We start from the raw sequence: 21356 nt of genomic DNA on the forward strand, positions 1-21356 counted from the left end.
AAATTCACTATGGAGAGGACCCCCAAACCTAAACTGCATGAAAAAGGCAGGAAGTTCATGACAGACTTCCTCACCTCCTTCTGGTAGACTGGTAACTTGGGGCAGGCAGTTGGGAGATCGAGGCAGTCAGCCTTCCATGTGTGACCATAACAGGCCACTGTAACTTCAGCTCCAATACCTCACCTAAGTTCCTGGAAAAGCTCAGGACTGGGCAGGCAAAAAAGTGTTTAAGACAATGGCTTTTATGACAGTGAGTTGTACTTCAATGATTGTAGCCTGTTAGGAAGGGATGGGATCCACTTGTCTAAGAACACCAAGAGAAGCTCTGGCAGCAGACTGGCCAATTTGGTGAGATGGGCTTTAAACTGAAGGACTCAGTGGGTGGGGTCCAAAGTGGCAATGCTCATGCCATTGCTTCCCCCTGGGGAGTGGGCCATGCCAACCAGGGCAATGTTGGCTGCCTCAAGATGAGAGTCCTAGGCCTAACCACATCAAGGGTGTGTGTGGCTATGGGGAACCCTCTTACACCCCTCCTAGGGAGCCTGGATGCTCCACTGCCTCCCTGAAGTGCCTGTACACAAATGCACAGAGCATGGGGAATAAACAGGAACTGGAAATCTCTGTGTGGTCACAGAGCCATAATCCCACTGCAATTATAGAGACATGGTGGGATAGCTCACCACTGGAATGTTGTCATGGATTCCTGTGTACTTTTAGAAAGGCCAGGTCAGCAAGGTGAGGTGGTGGAGTTGGTCTTTACATGAAAGAGCATCAAGCTCTGCCCAGGGAGAGACAATGAGTTGAGAGCTAAAATGAATGACACTGTTGTGGGTGTTTACTACAGACCACCTGATCAGGACAAGGAAGTTGTTGAGGCTTACTATGGGCAGCTGGAAGTAGCCTTGAGATCCCCTGTTTCTCCTCTGGATGTTCAACAACCCTGTATTTGCTGGAGGTCCAACGTGGCTTGGCAGACACAGTCCAGGAAGTTCCTGCAGATACTGGAAGATAATTTCTTAGTGCAAGTGGTGGGGGAGCCAATGAGGAAAGGTGTGTTGCCCTCCAGAGGTCCCTTCCCACTCCAACAATTCAGTGATTCTGTGAATTTAAATCTTGGTATCTTGAGATACCAGCACCCCCAGATCTCTCTACGCAGGGCTGCTCTCCAGCCACTCATTGACCCGTTTAGACTTGTATCAGGCACTACTCTGTACCAGATGCAGAATCCATGATTTTAACTTGTTAAATTTCAAGCCATTAATCATAGCCAAATACTCCAGCCTATCCACATCTTTCTGCAAGGCCTCTTGTCCCTCAACAGTCAACAGCAAGTTTCAAATTTGGTATTACCAGCAAATGTACTAATGGTGCATTCAACTCATGCCTCCTGATCATGGATAAATACATTGAATCCTGAGGAACACTGCTGGTGACTGTCAGCCCCACACACTACAACTCTGAGCTCTGTCCTTTCACCAGTTCTTTCGTTCTTTAACCAGTGCATCATGAACCCATTCATCTCACCGTTGAACAGTCTGTTCAGACAGATGTTGTAAGGGACAGTATCAAAAGCCCCACACGGTGGGTGACTGTATCACAGAAGAGTATCAGATGAGTTACGCAGGGCTTTCCCTCTGTGAGCTCGTGTTGACTGTACTTGATGGTTGTACTGTTCTTTAAATGCCTTTCAATAGTACCAGTATGATCTCTGTAAATTTTCCCCAGTAATGAGGTTAGACTAACAGGCCTGTAGTTCCATGTGTCTCACTCAGAGGCTTTCAACCACATTATCCCTAACTGCAAGCAATGTACAGTGAAACCTCTGCCTTAAAATGAAACTCCTTTGGCATGCCTGCCTTGCCTATCCCTCTCGAACAGCCTGCAGCCCTGCATGCCAGCACTCCGGTCATGGGACTCATTCTACAAAGTCGCACTAATCCAAATGATATCATAGCTCTGGGAGCTGACGAAGGCTTCCAGTTCATCCCGTTTATTTCTTGTATCGTGTGTTGGTGTAGAAGCATTTCAGATATTCTCCTAAATTCTCAGTGCTGTCTGCAGCTCTGTTAGCATTGCCACCCTCAAGCCATGCTATGCCATCCCTTGGCTTACATTTTCTACTATACATCAGTAGGAATTCAGTTAATTCAGATGTTTATATATTGCTCTGCTATGCAAACTGAAACACAGCAAGGAGGCATCACACAGCAAGTCCCTTTAAAAAAGACAAAATTTCATCTGAATTAAAATGCTAATACACATGCAAACTGAGATGATTAAAGATGTAAGTTAGTTTGAAACAGTACATTAGAGATGGCACCATTAAAATTTGACATATTTGGCTTTGTTAGAAGTTACTTAGAAGTGCACATAAATGAAAATGTCATGAACTGAGATACTGACTCGGTGACAAGGACTTTCAGTGAATCCTTCTGCACATTCACCTTTAGATAGTTTTCTCAGTATAGAGTTGCATATGCAACAAAAAATTACCACTAATTACCCACTATTTTGGAAAGGCAAACAAGTACTGCATTAATCCTCCACACACCCCATCAGGGAAGAAATGCCCAATTGTTGTGTGAAGCTCACTGCCTTCACAAAGTACCCTTATGGGATGAGAAAATCCTACAAAGAGTCATGGAATCATAGACTATTCTGAGTTGCAAGGAAGCCACAAGGATCATCGAAGTCCAGCTCCTGGACCTCCACAGGACAATCCTGAGTCACACCATGTGCCCTGAGAGCAGTGTCCAAATGCTTCTTGAACTCTGTCAAGTTTTCTGCTGTGACCATTGCCCTGGGGAGCCTGTTCACCTGTCCAACCACCCTCTGGGGGAAGAACCTTTTTCTAATATCCAACCTAAACGTCCCCTGACACAGCTTCAGGCCATTCCCTCGGGTCCTGTTGCTGGTCACCACAGAGAAGAGATCAGTGCTTGCCCTTCCTCTTCCCCTCACAAGGAAATTGTAGACTGCAATGAGGTCTGTTCTCTGTCTCCTCCAGGGAAAAGTGACCGACAAGTCTGACAAGAATTTCTTTTACAGAGGAAATGTTATCAGTCCTGAAAACAAGATAATTCCTCCAATAGGGTGTGTCTTCTAGATGTATGGCAATATCATTTCCTTCAACCTGATAAAAAATCAACAATGCTCTTACCAGTACTGTTTTGAAAGATACTAGGGAACAGTGCCCAAACAATTATATTCAGTTAATTTTTGTCTACTTCAGCAAGGAGGATTGCTAAATATAAAAGCTCTTTTAAGATCTGTCTTGGCAAGATTGCAAAGTGGAAAAATTCTCTATTCTTTTAGAAAGATAAAAGTATTAAATAAGGAAAATAGCAGGGGCTAATCTATTTAAGATGATAAATGTGGAAAAGAGTTGCTGTATTGTCCCTTTTCCCTAGAGGCAGAGAAAAACTCCCGTTATGTGCAAAGAAGTGTAAAGGAGACAAAAACAGAAGTGGAAAGAAAATTGCAGCTGTCCTGGAGCTGCAGATACAAGTCATCAGGATCATTGACTCATTTCAGCGATCTTTATAAAGCCATTGCAAAATTGACATGCATGCCACCCCTTTCAGAAACCCTGCTCACACTACATAGTGATAATGTGTTGTCACTACTGCACAGGAACATTGTGTTATTGCTAAAATAATGCTCATTCAAAGTCTGTTACACTAAAACATACTTTAGTAAATATGCTATATCCAAACAAATTTTACTAGTTTATTTTATTTTCAGCCATTCCTTCAAAGTTTCCACGAATTAAAGAAATATCTCACTGCAGCTTTTGAGGTTCCCAGATGTCACTGAAACAACTCAATTGAAACTGAATGTATATTTCTCATTTAGATTCAGCACATTTGCAAAACAATAACACATCAGTTAAAGATAAAATACTGTTTTACATCTTAGGAATATCTGTGATAAGGCAAAAGGGTAAAAAAACCCCCAAACCCAATTACAAACTTTGTGATAGGAAACCTCTTTGAAATACAGCTTCTTGATGCCTGAGTAATAATATTATGTTTTCAAGTATGGACAGTTTTCTTCATTGGATAAGGTACGGTGTGCAGCTACCACCCATAAGCTTTAGTCCACACAGCTTTCTTCTTGAACTCTGCAAGAGATCTCAAGGCCAGAAGTGTAACTGTGAAGACAGGGACAAATTACATTAAGTTGTACAGTCCAAAGGAAAGGATGTGAGAGTATTCTTCCCAGTAATTTTACTAACACATAAAGGTTTAGTTCTCCTTTTACTGACTCTTTTCATAACTCTTTCACTTGTGGTGATGTACCCAGCCCTTCCTCTGCTTTGTGGCATGTCTCCTACTGAAATCATATCACATCATCTTCTAATTAGTCTATCACTTAGGCATACAGATCAACCATTATTGCAGAAAGTTGAAATTCAATGAGCCCAGACATAGAAGGCAGTGGGAACAACAGAAGCACAAAGTCTTAATTCCTCTGCATAATTCACTGATAGGAAATGCAACTCACTGATTCCTTAACTCAGTTTGAAAGGATCATGCTTTTAGACGAAATCCCGTAACCAAACTAGTCACAGTCTAGTTATTCAGATGGAACTTTAACCTTCTAGCATGTAAAAAGAAAAATAAATGGAAAAGCTCAAGGGGAACAGTGATTTACCTCCATCAGGGAATACTCAGAATATACTGTGAATATCAGAACTCTCTGTTACACAGAGGAGGTTCTACAACAGCCCTTAGCATTGCTTCTGGTGGAGATTAGCAGACACTACAGGGGAATTTATCAGAGTGTGACTAAAGACTGCAGACCTCAAAACAAGGCTAATTATCCTAATAATGCAAATAACTTATAAATGGATTTCAAGAAGCGTTGTTTAGGTCCAACAAATCAGGTGGTCCAAAGGAAGTGCACAAGTGCACTTACTTCACTTGAGAATACTTGTGGTGTCCTCTTAAAACGACTTGCACAGATCCTGCATATGTAAGTAAGCAATGGGATATATGCTGGGACTACAACTCCTACCATAATTCAACATACTGTCTACTTTCCAACTTTCTTTTCATATATATTTTCAGCAACCCTCATTTCTCTTTCCTTTTTCATCAGACCACTTTACTAGGCTGTCCTAGTCCACCTCCTATCCCTTCCACATAGTGCAGTCTTCAGTTGCACCTAAGTTATGCAATTTGTATTTTGGTACTGGAGGATTTCCCAATAGTATGTTCCATTTTATTTTTAAGGCTAACTTCAAAAACAACAGAGAGATCTATCAATGAAATAAGCTTGTACACTAGATGTACCTCTACGTCCTTTGGGCCCTAAGTGCTACATCATAAGCATCTGCAGATGAGACAACAAATAAAGGTGTTACAGACAAGAATGTCAACTTACCTGTGAAAGTGTCCTCAAAGACAAAATCTCACTCCTTACAACAACTGTATTTTGATCTGTACTGACAGTTATGGAAAAATGAGGACCCAATTAAAAATATATTACCTTTCAGTAGGTCCATGGAAGATTTTGATAATGCTTCCTTAGGACATTCCATCATATTGATCAGCCAGTCAATAAACTGAAGATTGAAATATGAAGAAAAATCTGAATTAAAAGAGCCCCTGTATCAGAACACGACAAACTCTTTTCAGTTTGACAGACAACATTTGATTTCTGCTAAATTCAGTTATCTAATCAGAGGCAATGGCCAGAGAAGCTTCTGCCCAAAGTAAACAAAACACCCTAGAATACATCTCCCTGTCAGCACAATTCTTCCCACAGCTGGATCTGAAACTCCCTTTGTTCCTTCTCATTATCTCAGCAATAATTCTTTGCAAGAAGGCGGCACACTAAATAGCTTCCCTCCATCTTGCCTGTTCATACCTTTAACCTATTAATATAATTCTTTCTTATCAGTCTCTTGTCCAAATGTTTTACTGCAAATCCTTCAGAACTCTTATTGCCTTTGTTCCTCTTTTGACCTCCCTCATTTTTTGTTATTTTTTTCTGGCAGTGCAGGGTGCCTGGATGACAATATGGTATTTCAAACTCATAAGGATGATTTTCAGGGCAAGGCCTCACATTCTTCCTTAAAACCTAATTAGGCACTTGCGTACTAACAGCTCACCCCTACATTCCTTCCACATTCTGAATTCTGATTTCAGTGGTAACTCTGAGCACACGAGCATGCTCAGAGAAACTAGTTCTCAACAGATTCCAGTTTGCACAAAACAGCCAACTATTAGTCTACAGATTAATAGCAGTACTTCCACATATAACAATTACATGCAATGCACAGTAGGTTAGTCAAATTAGGCAATTTTCCACATTTATTTTCAACTCATACTTCAAAATAAATGACACACATTACAAGCTGTACGGAAGATCTTTGATTGCTCTGAATTTACAGTGTGGTGTGTCCAACTGCAGAGGATCTTTCTTTCAGTTTTTAAAACACTGACTTGCTACTAGCAGCTCCCAATTCTTCTCCCAGTTGTACTTTCTTAAGAGTTTGACTCCCAGCTTTGGAATTTGTGGGTTTTTTGCAACTTTCCAATTTTACTTGAGAAACTACTTTCATATCTGATTAAAAATAGTGACATCACAACTGAGATGCAGTAAAATAAGAGGAGATAACTGCTCTACCAAAGTATAGCCCCAAGTAGTCCGCTTGGGTCTTATAGACCCAAGTTGACTACTAAAAATGGGGCACTTTCTGACTCCTGTAAAGTGCTTACCACTACATGCAAATTACCTTCTGTGTTTGTTCTTTCCACGGTTCTTTAGCCAGCAAAAGGGAAAGGCTGCTTGGAAGGAGAGTGAGAGTTTCTCGCACAGCAAATTTGTCAGTCAGGTGCTCGCCAATGTGTTCCTCAGGTAAGTCTGGTAATGCCATGTGGTGTTTCCACAGTGACCAGTCAGCACTGAGGCCAAGAAGTAATGGTGCGCCATGGTCAGCCCAGACCACCACAGAAGCTGCAAACAGCCACAGGAGGAAATCTGTGCACTAAACGAGAAAAAGGCAAAAATGCACATTAAATGAATAATGCAGAAGGAGAAAAACTCCACCAAAAAACCAAACAAAAAAACTCATCCAAAAAAGAAACCTATCAAAAACCCAAGACCAAAATCCAGATGGCGACTTGCTCTTAAAAACAAACATCTAAAAATTCAGCTAAAACTCGAAATGCAAGAACTAAAAATTCTTAATATCCTTCTGTGCTTTGAAGCAGCATAAGCCTCTTTCTAAATTCAAACTGAAATGTCTACTAAGGAAAGTAAAATCACACTCTTCTAAAATAATCTTTTAGATTAAAGCTGATCCACAATTCATTTAAAATGGGGAAATAACTTTTTCACAGCAACCTGACTGTTGAGGGAAATCAGAGATGGTCACCCTTATGGTGCTATAAATGGTTGGGAAACATTGCAGCAGTGTAATTGATGCCTTTCTGATCTAAGCAGCAGCTTATTTTATGTCCTCAAACAGAAGACCTAAATAGCTGAACAACATTATTTCTCTAAAACTGTCCAAGCCCTCTCAGAGCCAGCAGCTACACAGTTCTGACCTGCCCAGACAGTTCCACGAGTGAATTCAAAATTTCCTTCAATTGTTCTAAATACAGTAAATTTGAAGAAATTATTTCCTTTAGTTGCTTTAAGGTTCTATCATAACTTAAAGGTTATTTTAAAGTAAAGAGTTTTTAATACACATTCATTCACAAAAATTGTTAAGATTTTCTCTGTGGAGGTAAGATCACAATCTTCTAAAATATAAAAAATATTTATTACTAAGGAAAAAAGTGAAATATATCAGAACCTCCTTCTTTTCTTGCTGCAAATTATTTTCACAGCATTACCTCTTTCAGATCAACATTTTGTATGGGTGTTGACTTGTATGCTACATTTCTGATGTAGCCCATCAGATCTAATAGCCAGTCCATTCTTTTCAGAACTCCTAGAAAAAAATAAGAACACTGACTCATGTAAAACACTAGAATGTACTTCTTTTTATTAAAAAGCAAGCACAGAAGATCACTATGGCAAGAAAGTAAAAACTGCAGAAGAACAAAGATCACCAACACCACTATCACATTTGATTAATTCTGCCACTGACTGAGAACATACAGGCTCTTAACAGAACAGAAACTTTGCTTATAATGCAGGCAACACATTGAACACACAGAAGAAATAAAAGCTGAGTGAGAATTATTTCACCTAATGGCAGCCTGCAGGACCCACTAACCAAGTCTGCACATAAGACTGCTACAGAATACTAAAGCCTCCCTCTGTGTACTGTGTGGAGTACTGTGAAAATGGTCCTAGAGTATTGAGAGGGTCAGTAAAATACAGTCAAGGCAAATAAACTCAGCCCTCAATTCATCTCAAGGATGGAAGACATTTCATTGATTCACGTTCTGCTGTCCATAATCTGTTCTATCTCCTACAAACTAATAACGATGTTCACCACCGAGACCACGTTACTTCACACATTACTGTTTTCATGTAATCTTTACAAGTGTCTTTTTATGCTGTCTCCTCTTTTACCCGAAGAACTCTTACTTCACTCAATTAAAACTCACTACTCTTTGAAGTTCTTCAAACACAGCTGGCAGCTAAGGCATCTGGCAATATAATGCTTTGAAGTTGTTCAGTGAACACAGGCAGACAAAGACCCTTCTGCCATGAAAATGAGACCTCATTCTTGCCTCTTTCTGTTCTTGTTTCTTCCTTCCTTATCTTCCCGTGTGATTCTCCGACTTCTCTTGCATCAGGCCCTATGCTCTATCAGACCCATAGCTGAGCCAGCCCAAATCATTAACCTACCAGACGACTATCTGGTCTAGTTATGAAGACGAAAAAAGGGAAATTTATTTCCTATGTTAAATCAGTGCAAGGAGTTCAGGAAAGGAAGTTATCTCCCTAGTTCAGCCAGTCTCATGGGAACATCCCCCCACCTTCTGTGTCACATACCAGTAAGTCAGATTTTAGGTCAGAAGGTTAGCAGAGTTGCACTATTAGAAGTCTCTGATGTACTATGTACATTTGTAACACTACCCTAAAAAGAGGGGGAGACAGATCTAGTTAAAACCTGGTCTGTAAACCACCTTGATGAGACAAATAACTTATAGCTGGACCACAGAAAAATAAGTAACTGGAGAAAAACATAAAAGCAATGTGTGATAAAAGTATTTGAATAATACGAGAATTCTGGAAACAGTAGTTTCTAATGTGGAAAAATTAGGAAACACTTAGATTAAACCATCTTAAAATTATTTTAAAAGAATCAGTGTAGATTCATAAATACCTGTTGATTGCATTGTTGATTTTTCTTTAAACCTTATCTTACCTGTATTTTCATGTCTCACAATACGAGCATGATAGAAACTATGCAAGAGCATCCATAAAATATTTTCTTTCTGGTGATATCCAGCCACAGTATCAATCATGGCACTCAAGTTCATCAGAGACAATCTGCCTTGAGAAACTAAATACACTTTCACGAACATGGCCTTCTCTATATTGTTCTGCAAATGCAACAAAAAACATGTTAAATTGAAATGTACGTTTCTTGTGGGAACAGTAAATTCTGCATTTCTCTTTTTAAAAAAAGTAAAAAACTCTTTGAATAACTATTAGGCTCAGTTTTCCTCAAGACATATTAAACAGAAGACTGTCCATATTACTTGAACTTTACACTGTTCAAAATAGTTCAGCGAAGTGTAACTCAGTACAGCTTGTTTTCATACTGCTTTAAATTTTACATTCCCCTTTGAAATGGAATGAACCAGCTTGACAGTTCTGGAGACTGAAGTCTTCTTGCAAGACAGATACAGTGTAGTGACAAAAAGAGGTTTTCTTAAATAATGTTTTCCAGTGTGAAATTAGAACTAAAAAATATAAGGAAATGACAGTTCAGCTTCCACAACCTATTTGAATGCTTAATTCTCTACTGAGTCTGATAGCAAACAGAACAGGGAGCTTTACGTCACAGATGTTTGTTTTTAAAAGCTTGATCTGAAAACATCAAGCTCTTCTACACAAGTCATTTCCTTAGCATTTCAGCTGCTAAGAATTCCACTGCTAATTGATTCCACTGGTGAGCTACAAGATGAAAGTTTTTTTATTCCATTATCATCCTCAGTCATCTTGTCCACCAGGAAACATTCTGAGTGTGAATGTAAATATAGAACAACACAAAGTCAAGAAAGAAAGGTTTTTCAGTCAATTATTTTACGTTTTTAACAGGAGCACAGATCCACCAGTTCAAGGATAGCTAGTCACCAGGATGCATTTACAGTCCAATTTCAAGCAGGTGGTTATATGAACCAAAGAGGACTATGGTCTGCTGTTTGCACCATTGGTCTGGGCTTTAGAAGATATAATGCCACTCTGCTTCACGCCATTCCTGTTCTGCTAACAGAAGGAACTTCACAGAATCAGTTAGGTTGGAAAAAACCTCTGAGATCATCAAGTCCAACCTGTGATTGAACACTACTATGTCAACTAGACCATGGCACTGAGTGCCACATCCAGTCTTTACTTAAACACCTCCAGGGACAGTGTCTCCACCACCTCCCTGGGCAGCCCCCATTCCAATGTCTAATCACCCTTTCTGTGAAGAACTTCTTCCTAATGTCCAGCCTAAACCTCTCAAGGCGCAACTTAAGACTCTGCCCTCTCGTCCTGTCTGGGACTGGTTGCCTGGGAGAAGAGGCCAACCACCTGACCAAGTTACTTAAGACTCTCCAGTTTAAAGCTCCCAGGTGAAACCATGAGAAATTCAGTTGCTTTGAGAAAGTTTGGGATATGGATTCTTACCACTTCTGCTTCTCTCTGCTGCCTGCAGATTAAATCCAGAACATTCTTACCTACATGTCAGATAAAACAATTAAATGCTCCCTGCTCCCAATGAGCTAAAACAGTCTGGTGACAATAAAAATGAAAAGGTTGCTTGTTTCACATGATTTGGTGATAAAAGACCAGAGATAAAATGTAATTACCTTGGAGATCTGGACAATGCGATCGATCTCTGAATCAGCCATTTCTGAGATACATCTTGCTACATCGATATACATCTCCAGTTCAACTCTCTGGAAACAGAAAAGTAAATGCATGTCTAAATGTCTATTTCCAGCTTTCATCATCAAAATTGGTGAGTTTAGGAACTTGTTCATGATAATGATGAATAATTAATCTATCCTCTGGCCTCACTTTACTTAATCTATTTTAGAAATTCTGTATTTGCTGGGGAATTTAATGTACTTCAATCTATAAGAATAATGTTATTTGAACACTTTCAAAGAGTTTGTTTTATCAGAAAAGTGCCTTTCCTTGGAGGTATTTTCTGTAGCTAAATAGTTTCTTTAAATCACTGTGAGAAGCTGAATCCTCTGTGGGAAAAAAAGGCGCCTTCTCACTGTTCACCTCTTCTCTTTCAATTACATTTATTTCAGTACTAATACTGTACTTTCCCACTACCGAATCATTTATGAGGGAGGAGTGTACTTTAGATAGGTTTCACAATGTCATATTCTAAAATAACCAAAAGTAACTTAAATTGAAATTATGCCGCTATTTTAACCATTATCTTAAAAACTGTATATCTAATTCATGTTTTGAATCTGATGCATCAGTGCAAAAAGATGGGACTTACCATCATTAAAAATATCTAGCTACAGTGTTCATACACCTCATACTTACTCCTTACCTGAACCTCATTTGGAAGAAGCTCATATATTTTCTCCACAGCCCGACACAAAAAGCTCCAGCAAAACTGGGCAGGGTTGGGAAGTTTCATTGCCTGGATGAGCCCCTGTAGAACACACTGGCAAATTTCTGGGCTTTTTGTGCGCTTCTTCACTTCAAATTGTTGTATCAGAAACACTTCTGTAAAAGACTGCAGTTTGTCTTCTGCAACATGTTGCATCCACAGGGAGAGGGACATGAAGAGGTATTTCTGAGTTTTCATCTGAAAAGGAAAAATTTTTGCTGTTTCAAATTCTAGTTCTTCACTGACCTTGAACTACTGTTGGATAAAACTATAAAAGAAGTGGCTCAAACACCACTTATAAAAGCACTGAAAGTCATAAATATTTCTCAGTTCTTTCCTTTTTCCCTTTTTTGATGAATTGCTTGAATTAAAAAGAGTTAATTGAAACATGTCAATATTATGTTTTCATTATAAATTGAAGAACTTACTTTCAGTGAACCCTAAACATCACATCTCTGTACGGACAGAGCAATTTTATTACATGGTACCCACTGCATTCCTACATAAAGCATACAGACTGTCTAGACAGTCAAGGACAGAAGTATGGTAGCCATAGCATCATTAATGTTGCTAGCTGTGAAGAAGAATTAATAACCTGTACGAAATGCAGAGTTACATACTCTGTGGCTCACCTCATTTTTGTGACCTCAAATTCCCACTGCAGCTGGAAAAGTGGTAGTCAGAAATAAAATCTTTTTTTTGGTACCTTACAAATTATGTATCTTAAAATTGCCAGCAAATGTTTGCATATCTAAGACTAATGAATTAAAAACAAAACCACTCCATTAAGAGATCACAGAAACCATTAATTTTCTGAGAATTGTCAAAGAATCTGCTCCTGAACTTGTATAAAATGACCGAAATGTGCAGTCAAGTGTTCTGTGGGATTCAGGGAGTTTTACATACTGTACCATGGAATCCACATTTTAATTCCAGAAGAACAGAACAGCAATGAAGGATAAGCCCAAATTTGATTATGCTGTAGGCTAGTCTGCTGGGTATCTACAAAATTAAGGCAAGATTTTCAAGACATAACTTTTTTTACTAGTTAGCTAGATCAAGAGACCTTGCTAGAAAAAGTAGGTAAGCTTTTGGACAGATTAGAGTGGACCTTTTTTTTGAGACTATCAGCTGGTATAATAAAAGATAATTTTTCTCCCTACATGTGATGCCTTATGTCTGCAGGTTATCAGAGCTATAGCATGAAATGAGAGAGAGGAAAAAGGTCTTAAGCAGTAAAGTAAAATAAGTGTAGCAGGTCTTAAGTCTGCTTTGAATTTCAAGGCCCCAGAATAACCTTTCTCTCACTATAAATGCTCCCTGAATGGTATTTCTGATGAATTCTGAACCAGTAATCCTTTTCTGGTGAGACACCCTAAACATTGTCACTGAGGAATATTATATGAAAGAGGCACTGAGCTCCCACAAGTTTTCTGTCATACGTACACTGAGACTGTAGATAAGGGGAGGTGCCACCCACATCCCCAAAAGCATTGCTGCATTTTGAGATGACTGGGCCTGCGTCACAGCCAGCTGAAGGCAGAGATTTTTTACCTCATCACCTAAAACAGAAAAAAACAAACTAAATTATAAAGAAATTATTTTCCCTTTAAATTTGTCCCCAACTCATAAAATAAAGGAGGGTTAATGTTCTACTAGAGCACTACATTACAACTTATTTTTCTAAAAACACTACTTAAAGCTTTTAACACGTACATGTTAGAAGACTCCTCTTCCCATTCAGGCATTTTCAGCAAGAAATCTCAGCATTTGTTTAAGTTATTTCAATTCACTCAGGAACAAAATTGTGGGAATGCTAAGAAAAGTAAAAATTAAAAAAAACCCCTCCTTGCCAAATAAAGATAAGATTTAATCCACAGAAGGAAAAATGAGTCAATATTCCTGGACTAAGATGCTAAAACCAGCCACAAAACAAACATACTGTTTCCTCTGCAAATTCCCTGATTTACAAAAGTAAGACACCTAAGTGAAAAGCGGGAATAAAAAAATCCTGCAGACATTTAACAAGTTTCAGGTCTTCACAAGAACTGCAGACCTCAGTACAGGAAAGTTTTTCCATTATTTTGAAAATTATCACCCAGTGTAATTTAGTAGAAAGTGTACTTCAAACTAGTGATAGCTAGATGAACAGTCAAATAGCTCAAATATGTGAAAAAGCTGCACACAGCCTCTGATATGGGCACTGGACCAAGCATTTAGCAGGTACTGAAAACAGGATACAATTAGTTGAGTTTCATGATGGGCTCTTATGTAAATAGTTCAAATGAAATATTCAGGCCACTTTCACCAACATTTTAGGGAACTTCTCAGCTTTGATCTTCTTTAGTTTTTCTTCAGTTAAAACAATGTCCACATGGTGATCACAACTATATACTTGCAAACACTAAAAAGTCAGTCTTGAAAGCATAATAAAACTTTAACCACTGCACTAACTTCAAGTCCTGAAGAGGGCTCCAAAGTTTGTGAAAGCTGCATTAGTAAAGAACTCTTGTGACGAATACAAAAGTCTTAATAGGAAACTATTACTCTTACCAAAGTCCAGCCTCATCAAAGGAGAAAGAATGGATGCCCAGTTTACAGGTGGATACTGATGGCTTTCTCCAACTAACGCAATGGGTGCCAGTGCTACTTTCACCAGCTCAGCTGGGACAGATTCAGGGCCTACAACAGAAGATTTAGTCAGACACACATATTTGGCTGAACAGCTCAGCAAAAAATAGCTAACACTGTACTGTAGTTCAAGCTGTCGTAAAGAACTGGGAAGTGTTATAAAATCACTGTTACTTCTTTCTGCATCTGAAAATTAGCCATCTCATTTATAATCAACAGTTACATTTTTAATCTCCTATCAAAAATGGCTTTTTGTTACTAACAAATAGAAACTTTCTGGTCCTTTGTTCTTGAGTCAATTTACAAGTTAATTACAGATATTCCGCACTTAGTAAGGTAGTATTTTTGCATTTCTTGGGAGAACAGCACAGTTTTCTGACACTGCTTTCCTTCCTCACCTTGTAGGTGCAGGCCAAAAGAACAGTCAGGCAAGTGCTAATGCTAACCTTTGCTACATACTGTGTTACATTAACATAAGTTAACCCAGTCCTCCTAGGATCAAAACATGGCCATTTTTACCTCCAATTTAAGCAAAACTTTCTTTATAGACAGCTGTGAGCTCACTTAGCTCCACATAGGAGTAATCCTCTCTCTCTATCTTCCTTAAGACTTTACTCCAAGACACCTATCGTTTATCAGGCTTCCTCATGTAAGACCATACTTTATTCAGGCTTCTTTGTATCTATCACAGCAGTAATCTGTTAGAATACCACTCTGTTACAGAGAATCTTAACCTAGCATCACTAAAATAAGGGGCAGCATAACGTCAGTTTGATGATGGAATATGAACTGACCATACAAGCTAACACTTAAAGTGATTTGACTTTCATTCTTACAGGGAAGAAACATTATCTCACCAAGAGAGAGGGAAGGGGAAAAGGTTTTAAAAGTCAGAAATTTGGTGGAGAAAACTAAAGTACTAACTACACAATACTACCTTATCTTTTTGAGAGTAACTAAATTTTTATTTTAAATACCTCACATTAGTGAAGGCCAAATTAGTACTTAGAAAAGTTCCCCTAGCAAATAAAAGCAAGTCTTTAGGGACACCTTTTACAGCCATAACAAATTTCCCAGAGGAATACTGTAGTTTGATCTTTTCTTACCTTTCTTTCCGCTTTCAATGACAAAGTCAATGGCTGCTCTGATAAAGCTGTTTACAGGTAAGTAGCTAAAATCTGGAGGAACTGTGAAGATAAAAAGACTGCTTATATTCTAAAACATCAGCAAAAATTATAACCTTCTGCTCCAGTGTAAATTTAAAGGCCAAAGTGAGCTGTGTTTGAGCTAACTGATTCTGTAGGTGACTCAGAGTATTTAGACCACAAGATTGATAGATATATTGGCCTTTTCACCTTTAAGGCAAGCTAAACATTTCTGGTGGTGAGAGGTGCCAGACCTGAAAAAACAAATTCACAGATCAACTGAAAAGCCAGGGATAAGAACTTCTTTAAAAATATACTGGGCACTGCAAGCTGGGCTTTGAAAGGGAGAGCTTCAAAATTTTACGAAGTTTAATACAGCAGAGACATTCCGTATCTATCTAACCTTAGGCACGCATGCATGCATGCAGGCATACATAAAATCAGAAACTTTGAGAATTTTGTTCTCAGTAACGTTCATCTACATTTTGTATTTTTGGTTCCCAGTTTAGTTCACACAAAAGTGAACAGCTTCAACTTCATTAGTTTGTGCTTATTATTGGTATTTTACTAATGATGTAATCCTGCCTTTATTTTACCAATGAAAATTGAAACAACAGTTGAAGTTAGTGGTGTATCAGCTGCCCCGAAAGGGCACAGAACACTAGTTTCTTTATTTCAGCTAAACAGAGATCTCTTCTAGAAAAATACTTCTAGAAAGTCATCTTTTTCTTGTTATGGACTAATTTTTAAGTACTTATTTTTTTGTACAGTGGGAAGTGCTAAAACAAATAGTAGATCAATCAGTTCTAAAAGGCACAGAGTAGGTGTCAAATACACGTGCCATATGAACTGTAAAACCTCTTTACAGTTTATCCTATAAAAAAATAAAGAAGCAATATACAAGTTTGACCAGAACAATTTAGAACCTTACTTTGATACTGAAAGTAAAGGCAGATGTGGGGGATCCTATTCAGTACACTGATTCCTACTTCATGTTCCAAACTTTAGGCACACAGGACCATGAGATCTCCAATTCAAAGGCTGTCATGTCACTTCATAGGTCTTCAATGTCTAACCTGTATTATCTAATGTGTCCCTTGCTGTCCTTCTAGTGATGTGCTATTTCTACATGTTCTTTAAGCAGCAGTAATAAAGCATCTTACCAGATGCCCTGTTCTGGGTAGAAGACAAACAGGACATGTGAAGACGTCCCAGAAGTCTTGTTGCATTTGTCTGAAGACCAATTTGCTCTGAGAAACTAATAATCTGTTGAGACAATAAACCACTAGTTAGACAAATTTCCCTACACTGCCTCATTCAAGCTGGATACAAATGCTATGTAGTTTCCTTCAAGCAGATTTGGCTTGCTTGTGCAAGGTGTGAAGGTATGCTAGTCCATTATCCAAAGGAGGAAACAGAGGCTACCTTCTTACCTGTGTAAGGGCTCTGATCACTTCATTCAGCTTACTTTGAAAGTGTGAGGACTGAATGCTCTCAGATTTCAGCTGCCAGAGAAGAAGAAAGAAAGGTGACTTTTCTAAGAGGGAAAAAAAGAAGCAACAAACAGAGAACAAATTCTGAAAAGACAGATTACATTTTCACCGATGCCTTTCTCTGGGGAGTGGGAGAGAGAAAAGAAGAAAGCTTAAATGGCTGTTAACTTTTCCCCAGTGGCATTGCACATGGGCCATACTATGGCAAAACAGAAGAGACGCCATTTTATGGACTGCAATTCAATATTACTTGGTATGTACCCAAAATGAATTATTACAAAAATGTGATGCCCTGGTTTACAGTCATTGCTGTAGCAATGGGGAGGATGCTTGCCTTCTAGCCAAATTTCTCCATGAGATTAAGGTACCATTTGCTTGCATATTCTCACCTGTATCATGCCTCCTTCAGAGCCCACCAGTGCAACCAGGCCACTGACAGCAGCCAGACGCTCCATTGTTGGAGAACCCTGGAAGCATAATTCAAGACCAGGGAGTCAATGTGATGACACAACACTACTGTAGGACAAAATGCTTGTTTCTTCCAACTTAAAAACCATGACTACTATCACTAGTACACCTCTAATCCCAACAGCCTTTTCAGGTCAGACTCCAGCATGGTATATAACATTAATCCCTCTCTTGGTGAATGAAAGCTTTATATGGAGCTTCCTCCTCACTCCTCTAAATATGAAAACATCATGGATTGACAAATCACTTTTTTCCCTAGCACAATCTGTATTTCACAAAATATACCAGTGCAATTCAACTCAAAACCTGATAATTACCTTCAGCTGCAATCTTTATGTCTAAGTTTAGAATTTGATTAGAAACACCTAACTTTTCTAGATAAATTGAAATGATTATAACTAAGGCACTGTAATAACCCTTCTTTTACTCTAGTTTTGACAAGCAGCACCTAATTTCACAAGACATTTTCACTTAAAAATCTAGACTTTATCCTTGGACAATGTTCCAAATTAGTAAAAATGTCCAAATTAAGACCTCTTTGAGATAAGCATTTCTCATAAATTATTCAGGTAGAAGAGAAACAGGGATTCTTTTCCCTTTAGCAAACAGCCCAAAGTTATACTCTTGCTTCCAAATATCAATTAAACAGCACATTCAGATAGTCGTAACTTTTTCTAGCATCACTCCTGCAGAAGCGAGGAAAATTATGTCCCTACTGTTAATTTTAAACTGCACACCACCCCTTCCCCACCCTCCTCTACCCCCACCCATGCAAAAAAATAAAACAACAGAACAAGTAAAAAACCCAGGATATGAATTCAAACTCCTTTACCTCTGCAAGCACAATTTTTATCCAGGCTGGCATTAGTCTGTTACTCAGGTCTTCAGCTTTCCCATGACCATAAGCTGACAATCCATGTACCATTGCACCTAAAGCTAAAGCAAAACTGTAGGTCTGTAAGGCGAAAAGAATTTATTAAAAAACAGATCTTACAAAGGATTCTATATTCTTTTACATATTTATTATTGAAACATTACTTAGATATTTATTATTTCCCAACAATTAGAAGTTATGTCTTTGTCTAGAATACCAGCTACTTTCTTATTTCAGGTGTTTTCTCATGTCAAGTGACATGGGACTTTCTGAGATTAAATCTTTGGAACATCGAGCCTTAGTTTCAGATTTTCGTAGATATGAAGATAAAAAGCTCTAGCACAGGTAATTAGCTCTGACTTCCTATTTTTGAGATAAACATTCTGAACAGTTGATTAGTGTAATAGCAGGCTTTGATTCAAAATGGTTGCCTTGCCGGCTCCTTCATTTCCTGGCAAACATTAACCAGAAAAGAACTTGCACTAAAATACTGAGATTATTTTTGGCAATTTGAGGGGTACCTCAACAACAGGGATGAAACATACACCTGGAGGAAGCTGTGGCTATGGTTTTGATGCATTGTCTGGAGGCTAAGGGAAACCAAAAACTCAGAAGAGAACAGTTGATGTATTTTCCCACCAAGAAAAAGAATTTATAGAAATATGCTGTAAAAGAAACTAAAAATGGCAGGACACAGGGACTAAAGGCACCAAATATAACAATTTCTCTTCTAAATGCAATCAAACACATACAACTTGCTTTTATTTTGCTGTCTGGTAATCACTACACACATTAATGAATAAAGTGGGAGTCTTAGTAATTGCACAGTATGCACAATACATTCAATATTAGTTAATGATGAAAGTAGATCAATATAATTGTCTTGAATTACAGTCTGGGTAAAGCACTATCCAATATTAAATAGATAAAAAGAGAACTGAAGCAAAGCCCAAATACAGAATTATTACCTGCTGATTATTTTCTGCTAAGGTCCGTAGCTTGCTCATGGCCTTTTCAGCCTCAGCTGCTTCTATGATTCCAACACTGAAAGCGGAGACACAGGAACAGGCCACAGAATAGGCAAGTACCTGAAAAAAAATTTAGTTAGTGTCTAATTAAGCTCACTGTAGCAATGGTCACACTGAATAATGCACCAGCATGACAAAAAAGGCATAACATTTTCAATTAATACTTTCAGATGTTTATTCCCTCTCTGAAAGGTTCTTCATTGATGCTAATAATGTTAAACAAACACAACTAAAGCTTGGAAGTACTTCTGATTTTGCAGAGGTCAAACTCCTGACCTTCCACACAAATGTAGCTATTCTCTCAAAACAGTATCTGATCATTATTTATGTAAGCATACTGAGCATGCTGTGCTCCCATCAGGACTACAAGCAGGTCGACCAGGCCAGAAAATAAGCATGTAGAACAGCGTCTCACTGTTGTGGCATAGGCCACAACACCAGCCTCCTGTCCTTCCAGAAGGATTCACCAGCAACACCGCTTTTCTGTTCTTCTGCCTTAGTCACAGAGAATAAGGAAGTGAAGTCTGAACTAGCAACAAGCCAAGTGTGCCAACTCTTTAACCTCCTTTGTACCAAAGTTAAGCAGCAGAACAACACATGACTATAAGGCAAGCAGAGAGCACCCACCTACTGTGCAGGATTGACAACAATTTGACCTGTAGCAAGTAATGTGCACATTGTACCTCTTGCTGCATCAGGCCAAAATTACTTCTCAAGTAAAGGGTTATATCCAAGTTATTTACAGCTCTGAAAGAGCCTCTTGTGCATCTCATATAGTAGCATTCATCCTAGAGTGCTGGCCAAGTTTTACTCAACTGTACAAATCCTTACAGAGATTTTAATTGAAATGGGTAGGTTTTGCTTCTCATCCCAAACTATCTCATGATGTTAAACAGCTGCTGCCTTTTATCTCAGAAGTTGCTGTACTGAACTCAGTTTAATTTTAACCATGCACTTGAAGATCTCTGGGGACAGATAAATTATTTCATAGCTGTAAGTAATTTTGATGCATGAACCATAAACTGCAAAAGGCTAATCCCCAACACATATGTACTGCCAAAAAATTAAACTCCATCGAAGAAGACATTTAATAAAGAGCTTTCAGAACACTACCAACAGGGGGAAAAGAATAATACTATCAATCTATACTAACTTCCTGAGGAAAACCAGGATTATGCAACTAACTGCTCAGCTGCTGCAGGCTTACATACATCATGTACAGACAGGGTTGCTTTTCTCGTGCAAAACATCTGCTTGTTCTGATTTTTGTTTTCTGTTGAAAACTATTCCAATTTCATCAGTTTTCATTCTCAGGTTTTACCTCAGCCGAGTTACAGGCAAGTACATGGTCCAAGACAAGTGCATGGACCATGTCAAAACTTACAGGAAAAAAAACCTGGAAAAAACCCCACTGAAATGCATGCTCAAACTTAGCAGAGCTCAGTTTAAGTGTTCAAAACATAAAGAGAACAGTAAATGGGGCTGCAGCAGCATGCACAAATACAAAATTCACATTAGCTAGTGACACCAACTTCCAAAGAAGTATACAGAAGGCATACTGAAGGAGGAAGTATTAGCATTTAAGTTCTCTCTCAGAGTAACTTGTTGTCTGCTTTCTAGTAGATCAGACGAGCAGTAAACAATTGTATGTAAGAGACCCATATCCATAGTTACTCAAGATCCAACTTTCAACAGTTTAATCTGGGGTTAAGGAATTAAAGAAGACCTTTAAAGGATCAGGTCTGTTATCTTTTCAGGCAGTTTCTTAACATCTGTGCAGCATTACACATTATTCTATTCTTACTATTGTTGTTACTGTCACTTTTTTTTTCCAGCAGACACAAACCTATATATTGTGAAAAAAAAATAGAATCAAGCCTTCCAGTACTACAGATAGAAAGCTTCAGTAAAGAGACTATAGATATTAAAGGGAGGCAACAAAGTAAAAGGAAG

The 21356-nt window shown here is 38.5% G+C and overlaps 1 protein-coding gene across 3 annotated transcripts in view; it reads right to left on the reverse strand.

Moving 5' to 3' along the window:
• Positions 1 to 3700: 3700 nt before the first annotated feature.
• Positions 3701 to 21356, reverse strand: part of FOCAD (focadhesin) — a 96596-nt gene continuing 78940 nt past the window's right edge. For 2 of the 3 annotated variants that reach the window (XM_039566936.1, XM_039566935.1), the window contains 15 exons: positions 19344 to 19463; positions 18334 to 18456; positions 17423 to 17500; positions 16974 to 17045; positions 16704 to 16806; positions 15502 to 15582; positions 14318 to 14446; positions 13211 to 13326; positions 11702 to 11962; positions 10995 to 11084; positions 9341 to 9518; positions 7851 to 7948; positions 6746 to 6997; positions 5494 to 5569; positions 3701 to 4153 (listed from right to left, as the gene is read on the reverse strand). In XM_039566936.1, the coding sequence (XP_039422870.1) occupies positions 4080 to 4153; positions 5494 to 5569; positions 6746 to 6997; positions 7851 to 7948; positions 9341 to 9518; positions 10995 to 11084; positions 11702 to 11962; positions 13211 to 13326; positions 14318 to 14446; positions 15502 to 15582; positions 16704 to 16806; positions 16974 to 17045; positions 17423 to 17500; positions 18334 to 18456; positions 19344 to 19463 (1851 nt within the window). In that variant the 3' untranslated portion in view covers positions 3701 to 4079. Of the gene's footprint in view, positions 4154 to 5493; positions 5570 to 6745; positions 6998 to 7850; positions 7949 to 9340; positions 9519 to 10994; positions 11085 to 11701; positions 11963 to 13210; positions 13327 to 14317; positions 14447 to 15501; positions 15583 to 16703; positions 16807 to 16973; positions 17046 to 17422; positions 17501 to 18333; positions 18457 to 19343; positions 19464 to 21356 lie in introns of those variants that run through there. The other variant, XM_039566937.1, reaches the window with a different exon arrangement.

This window comes from Corvus cornix, chromosome Z, assembly GCF_000738735.6.
Source record: "Corvus cornix cornix isolate S_Up_H32 chromosome Z, ASM73873v5, whole genome shotgun sequence".
NCBI classification, from domain to species: Eukaryota; Metazoa; Chordata; class Aves; order Passeriformes; family Corvidae; genus Corvus; species Corvus cornix.